At 44.4% G+C, this 6,793-nt stretch overlaps 1 protein-coding gene across 1 annotated transcript; it reads right to left on the reverse strand.

Moving 5' to 3' along the window:
* Positions 1 to 1,996: 1,996 nt before the first annotated feature.
* Positions 1,997 to 3,614, reverse strand: LOC133419140 (dexamethasone-induced Ras-related protein 1-like). Its single transcript, XM_061708152.1, has 2 exons — positions 3,246 to 3,614; positions 1,997 to 3,090 (listed from the first exon to the last, which is right to left on the reverse strand). The coding sequence occupies exons 1-2, from the start codon at positions 3,514 to 3,516 to the stop codon at positions 2,561 to 2,563; spliced, it is 801 nt and encodes a 266-aa protein (XP_061564136.1). The 5' UTR covers positions 3,517 to 3,614; the 3' UTR covers positions 1,997 to 2,560.
* Between the last annotated feature and the right edge of the window lie 3,179 nt (positions 3,615 to 6,793).

Genomic DNA, 6,793 nt, shown 5'->3' on the forward strand with positions numbered 1-6,793 from the left:
TGCAGGCGAGTCCAGTCTCATACCTTCTGCAGTTGTCCCTTTGTAATGTGTAGAATGTGCTTCTGGAGAGCTTTTCTTTTTTTTTAAAGGTTTTTTGGCACTAGTGGCCTTTTTTCAAAGTATTTGGACAGGGAATGGGTGTAGAGACAGATGGGGAAGACACGCAGGGAAGATTCAAACCTGCGCTGCCTGCAGGAGGGCAGTAGCCTCTGTAAATGGCACCTGCTCAACCCACTGAGCTATGCAGGGCCCGGAGAGTGTTTTCTAATACAAATGCATGGTTGTCCCTGGAAAATATTCATTCTAAAAGACAGAAAAAGCTCTAACTAAATCTCATTACCCGTCTCAGGGTTTGTGATACAACCCCGCACAATCACACAATGTTGCTTCCTGACAATGGTGCAGACCAGCGGTGGGCAACATTTTTTTCCTCATAGGACCATATTACCACAATTTAAATAGCCAAAAGGGCCACAGATCAGATTATTTAACTATAACATGGGTTTAATTTATCAGCAGACTCGATCATCTCTTTCTTTTTCTCCAAATTTCACTCTCAGACGAATACTTGATTTCACAAGCTTGCATGGCAGCTTTCAGTTAACAGTAATTGTTAATTAGTGAATGCTGGACTGTTTTGTAAAAGAAATCTGCTTTTATATCAGTTTACAAGGTTGGTGCTATAGTTGGCACACATGGTTGAAAAGTGTCTTGGTTCTCTTTTTGAACACAGCGATGCATATCCAGTAAATAAAGTCAAACATTTTTTTTTTCTTTTCAAAAGCATTGATCGATTCTTAGAAGTATTCCAGGTGGATTTTGGCCATCAAACCTCTGTGTTATTGACCCGTTGCTTCAAATAAAGTGATCAGTCCAGATTTAACCATTGTATCAAACTGCAAATTTAAAAAAAAGAAAAAAAGCTGTATCATTTTTATTTACAAAGGTTTGTATTGAGATGGTTAGGAGGCCACATCTGGCCCTCAGGCTCATGTGTGGCCTAGATACTTACCTTTGATTTGGTCTGGAGTACACAGTAACCATTAAAACTCAATTATATAAATGTAGAAAAAGATTTAGAATACAGGCAGCACGGTGGCTTGGTGGTTAGCACTGTTTGCATGTTCCCCCCCGTGCTTGCGTGGGTTCCCTCTGGGTACTCCGGCTTCCTCCCACAGTCCAAAAACATGCATACTAGGTTAATTGATGATTATAAATTGCGATGGACTGGTAACCTGTCCAGAGTGGACCCCTGCCTCTCGCCTGTGATGAGCTGGGATAGGCTCCAGCAGACCCCCGTGACCCTGCAAAGGATAAAGCGGGTATAGAAAATGGATGGATGGGTGGATTTAGAATACTGATTAGCATCAGCCCCAATTAATATTTCCGCTGTGATCCTCCATCCCAGATGCCTCGGAGCTCGGAGAATTCAACGCTGCCTCTAGACGAGGCTGAAATAAGGCGTCTTTTATGCATAGTAGTGTAATAAGTTAGTCATCTCTGCATTGTAATGCTCGACAACCTTCTTAAAGTAACCCCCTGAATTAAAACAGATATAATTTTGGTTATTTAACTCTTCTGGGAGTCACTGTAGTGCAAATAGAGAAAAACTTTGCTTGTCAGCGATGGACTTTTGATTAGTTTCAGCATTAGACTGATTTGAGAAGCTCTGATGCTCTGGTCTCTGATGAGGGTCTTCATTTGAGGAGCATCATTTCTATGATAAAGGTTCTATGGCAGATCCAAGCAAGTGCTTAAATTATGCTGAGTGGAAACGTTTTGGATCAACCAATTGAGCTGAAGGTTGTGTTTTATTTTTCTTCTAAATGCAAATGTGAGGTTTTGTTTGAAAGTGTTCCTCAAATCTTGGGACTTTTAGAAACAGAGGGTGTGATTTAGATTCAAAAGAAAAAGAAAATATAGAATTAAAAAGAGACATAAGAAATTAGAAGAATGCAAATTGTATTTTATTTTCTTTTATTATATTTTGGTCTTTTCTTAACCTCATAGCAAAAACATTGGACATTGAAAATAAATAATACATTCACAATAAAAATCTTCCAAACCGACAACACATTCAAGTGTACTTATGATACATAAGATAAATTGTAAACAGCAGTCTTCACTTAACATTGCACCTCCGGGAGCCACGAGTCTCTTGGACTCTGTAAAAAGGCATGACGTCAACAAAGCACACTTTTACGCATCGCTGCGCGAGTCTCACACGTATGAAGCCACTAAAGGCTGATTTATGGTACCGCGTTACACCAACGCAGAGCCTACGGCGTAGGGTACGCGGCGACGCGCACGCGGAACCATGATTCAGGCTTAACACACCGGGCTCTGGTTGACAGAACAAGCGAACATTCTTAATGTCTCATTGGCAGTGGGTTTAAAGCGTCCAGTCAGCGTCCCTGGTGCTGCTGCGGGTTCCGGCGTCTCCAAACTTTCCTCGCCAGTGTGAGCGCAGGCAGCCGGCCGCGTCTCCATGAGCCGCCGCCTGTGGCTTCGGCTTCAGTTTAAATGTTTCACTTTCTCTACCCTTCTCCTCACTTTCCGCTTAGCTGATGACGCACCTCTCCTTGTCCTTCCCGTGTCCGCCTCCTATGGCTTTCTCTTTAATGTACATGAGGTCGCTGTGCACGCTGGGTCTCCGCGCGCACGGGGTCACCACTCCGTACGCCTCTCCAATGTCCTTCATCTTCCTGTTTTTCAGCGACTTTCGGTGCAGCATGTCGCAGTACTGCACGGACACTTTCCTGTGCAGGTCGGGGCTCATTTCGTGAGGTAGTTTGGCCAGAGTGAACAGAGTCTGGAACATCTTGTCGACGTTCTCGTTGCGCTTGGCGGAGATCTCGAAGTACGCGCACTGGTCGTCCCCGGCCACCAGCTGCTGGATCTCCTCCTGCTGCACCTCCCGCTGGAACTCCCGGTCGCCCTTGTTCCCGCAGATCACCACGGGCACGTCGATGTGCTCCTTCATTTTGTTTTTCAGGCACGATTTGGTCTCGTAGATCTGCCGCTTGAGCCGCTGCACCTCCTGGAAGGAGTCGCGGTTGTCCAAGCTGAAGACGAGGATGAAAACGTCTCCTGGAGGAGGACAAATCAAAGACTTAGGTTAACTTTATTTGCTTTGGGATGATGCGCACTAACGCAGTGGCAATCCACAGGTGCAACATGAAGAAATAAGTAGCCTAAACACACAAAAAAGCATCTAACAGAAATATGCAGACGTGCGTAATTACCTGTGAGTATGGAGAGCCTTCTCATGGCGGGGAAGGGATGGTTCCCCGACGTGTCCAGGATGTCCAGCTGGTAAACGTCTCCCTTGATGCTGTACAGTTTCCTGTGAAAGTCCTCGATGGTCGGCGTGTACTGCTCCTCGAACCTGCCGTTCAGGAACCGGGACACGATGGCCGTCTTCCCGACCTTCGTGGAGCCCAAAATCACCATCCGGTAGCAGTTCTTGGCAGGGATGTCAAAATCGGACTCGTTTGGACACATTTTCTTGATCATGTTTTCTTGTAATTCCCGGTTGGCGCGGAGCGCTTCTGGAGCGGAGCGCGGCGGTTTGCGTGCTTGTGCGTAATTGGCACAAGCAATTCAGTGCGAGCCTCTCTGGTTCAGGAGTGTTTCTGTCTGAGTCCCGGAGCTGGAGGCGCGTATTTAAGCGCTCCGAGGACCACTCCCCCCTCTCCTCCTCCCTCCATCCTTTTTTTTTTTTTTTTTTTTTTTTTTCCCCCACTTCTTTATTTCAAATTGTCAACAGAACATTATAAAACAAACAAAACATACATAGAAACCTTTGATGCCAGGGGAACAGTCTCAGACAGAAATTATAGATCAGTTCAAAAATATTTTATACCTAGTACATAACTCAGAGGTTCGGATGGCTTTTCTATTTTTTAGAATATTGGATTGTTGCAATGTATTGTTTGAATTCATTTTTAAAGGCCGGGAAAGATGGTATGTGATTAGAGAATTTGGATTTGTGAATATGAAATTTTGCAAGTAACAGAATTAAATTGATGTAGTATTTATTTGCTTTGCTAGAGGTGTAAGAAAAGAATCCAAACAATACATTTTCATATGAGAGGGAGAAATCAGAGTCTCCTCCCTCCCCCCTCTCCTCCTCCCTCCCTCCTCTCCTCCCTCCTCCATCCCCAGTGCGCGTCACGGTTGTGCGAGAACGTGCGCGCAGCGCAAAACATGGGGATGAAAGAGAAAAAGAAAAAAAGAAAAGAAAGAGCCGACCGAGCTCCCACTGGTGAGTCAGTCTGTCATTTCCAGAGAAAACGGCAGCAAAACGCTGGGAAACAAACACGGAGCCTCCGAGAGCAGTTCCTAATAACATCTGAGAGGATGGGTTTGGTAACAAAATAACTTCCCCGGAATATTACCAAGTTAATAATTAACGTGTCTTCCGGTGTTTAAACCTCGGTTAGAACTCTGTGTTCAAAATCAGGCTGAACCCTCGGACATGCCCACAAACAATCAAGTGACTACAAATTCCTTAATAATGCAGTCACAGCTGCTTATCCACCATCTCATCATTGATGCATTCATCCACATCCCCACTGACCTCTGAGGTGAACGCAGTAATACAAACCGACCAGCAGGGGGCACTCGGGCTCGAATTTATCCGGTTATTTATCAGAGTGGTGATGGTTTACCTGTGGTGGGTGGGGGGGCCGGGGGGTCTGGTTTCGGTTTTGGGTGGTCTGCAGGATTGCATGTGCGTCCTGAGCAGCACTGGGGCTCCTCTCGCCCTTTCTGTTCACACTTCACACCTCAGACTTTAGCTCACAATCATTCCTGCAGAAGTCATAGTGGCCTGCATCACCGGTGAGCAGCAAGCTGAACACGGACATGCTGAGGACAGAACCACCTGCAACTCAATATAGGGAAAACTAAAGTGTAGCCTGGTAACATTTTTGTTCAACATCTGGAATATTGGTAAACCTATCAATTTGTTATCACATCTAAAACACATCAATACTCACATGGCTATGCAACCAGATCTGCTTCTGGTGTCTTTGCTCTTCCTCTACCAAGAACCAAGGCACTAAAGAGGCTACAATGTATAGAGCAGTAACATATTGGAATAAGCTTCCACCACATTTAACCATGATAAACAATAAAGCTAGATTCAAAAATAAATTAAGAAAAGCAGTACTTAGCAAGGAAAACAGTTTTAGTTTAGTTTTAGTCTGTTACCCTTCTCTGTATTACTTTGTTGTTGTTGTTTTTGTCTTTGCGTCATTACTCGTGAGCCGTATTGAAGCCCTGGCACCACAATTTCCTGCAGGATCAATAAAGTTCCTATCTTATCTTATTTCATCTTATCTATGTTGTATAAGCATAACCAAAGAGGTTTAAAACTTTCACAAATATGTTATTAGGGCCCGAGCACTGACAGTGCGAAGGCCCTATTGTATCTGTAGGAATTTTTATTTTCCTCGTTTTCCTCGTTTTTCTTCCGACGAAATGAGGGCCTTTTTGCCCCCCTAAATGTGCCCCAAAAGTCACCAAATTTTGCATGCAAGCCAGGCCTTGCGAAAAATGTGATATTTAATGGTTTGCATTAATGGCCGTGGCCTAATGGCTCAACAGCGCCCCCTAGAAAACTTCGTGTCTCAAGCCCCACAATACGGTTTGACGTACATGCACGAAAATCGGTACACACCTGTATCATGTCGCAACTTAAAGAAAAGTCTTTCGGCGCCATGGCCGAAACCGAACAGGAAGTCGGACATTTTGAATTAATCATGTAATTTTGGCGCAATTTATGCCATTTCTTTGGCCGTTTCTTCGCCCGAACCGTAACGTGCACCCAGGTGTGTTATACATCAAAATGTGCGTCTCGATCCTGCGACGATGGGCATTACTTTTCTCAGTCAAAAGCGTTACCGTGGCGACGATAGACGCCAAAAAGCGCGTTATGGTTCGTGACAATAACTCAGACTAAAGGAAATAAGGTAATATTTGCAGGTTCAGTGTGTAACGAGAGGACGTTGCTTTCCTTTGACAAAGCAATCTACGTTCCAGTTCCACATGAAATTGAGGACAGCTTAAACAATGTCATAGTAGCCTATGTGCTTTTTCTGACAAATTTCAGAAAGTAGATACATTTTTTTTCATGAAATTTGTTCTGCTACCGAGAGGCCGAGGAAAGGTGAGCTGCCTGAAAAACAAGTTGAGCCTCCAGGTGCAGATGTTTTGTTTGGGAGCTTAGCCTTGCTGAGATAAAGAATTTTTTTCAGCATCTCTTTCAGCTTTGCAAAGCCCATTAAATATACAATTTGTATTTGTTAATAGCAGCCTTTCTCAATGTGCTTTTGTGCATTACTCTTTACTTTGAGAGAGGAAAGGGCAAATGAGAGGCAGAGCTAAGTATGTGGTTTGTACCCATGAAAAATGTTCTCTGCCAATGCCAAACAGCTCATTTTGTTCCACAAAACCAAGTGGCATTGTTTGGGATGAGCCCTAGTACCTCCAGATTGAAGGTCAAGTTCCTATTAACAGGGCATGTCAGAGACAGGCCGTGAAGTGGGCGTCCAAAGAAGACCGTTTCATCACTTAGGTACTGTAGGCTATCTTCTACAGATTTACAGTCAAAGTTTCCAGGATGATAATCAACTGCTCTCTAATCAGACAATCTGGAACAGACTGCATACAGCCAATCTGCGGTCTCATAGGGTTGCCATGACTGCCAAGCAGCCCCGTTTGCGCTGGTATCGGCAACACGTGCAGTGAAACCTGAACTTGTGAAGGAACGTTATGTTCAGCGATG

Source organism: Cololabis saira, chromosome 19, assembly GCF_033807715.1.
Source record: "Cololabis saira isolate AMF1-May2022 chromosome 19, fColSai1.1, whole genome shotgun sequence".
Classification (NCBI taxonomy): domain Eukaryota; kingdom Metazoa; phylum Chordata; class Actinopteri; order Beloniformes; family Belonidae; genus Cololabis; species Cololabis saira.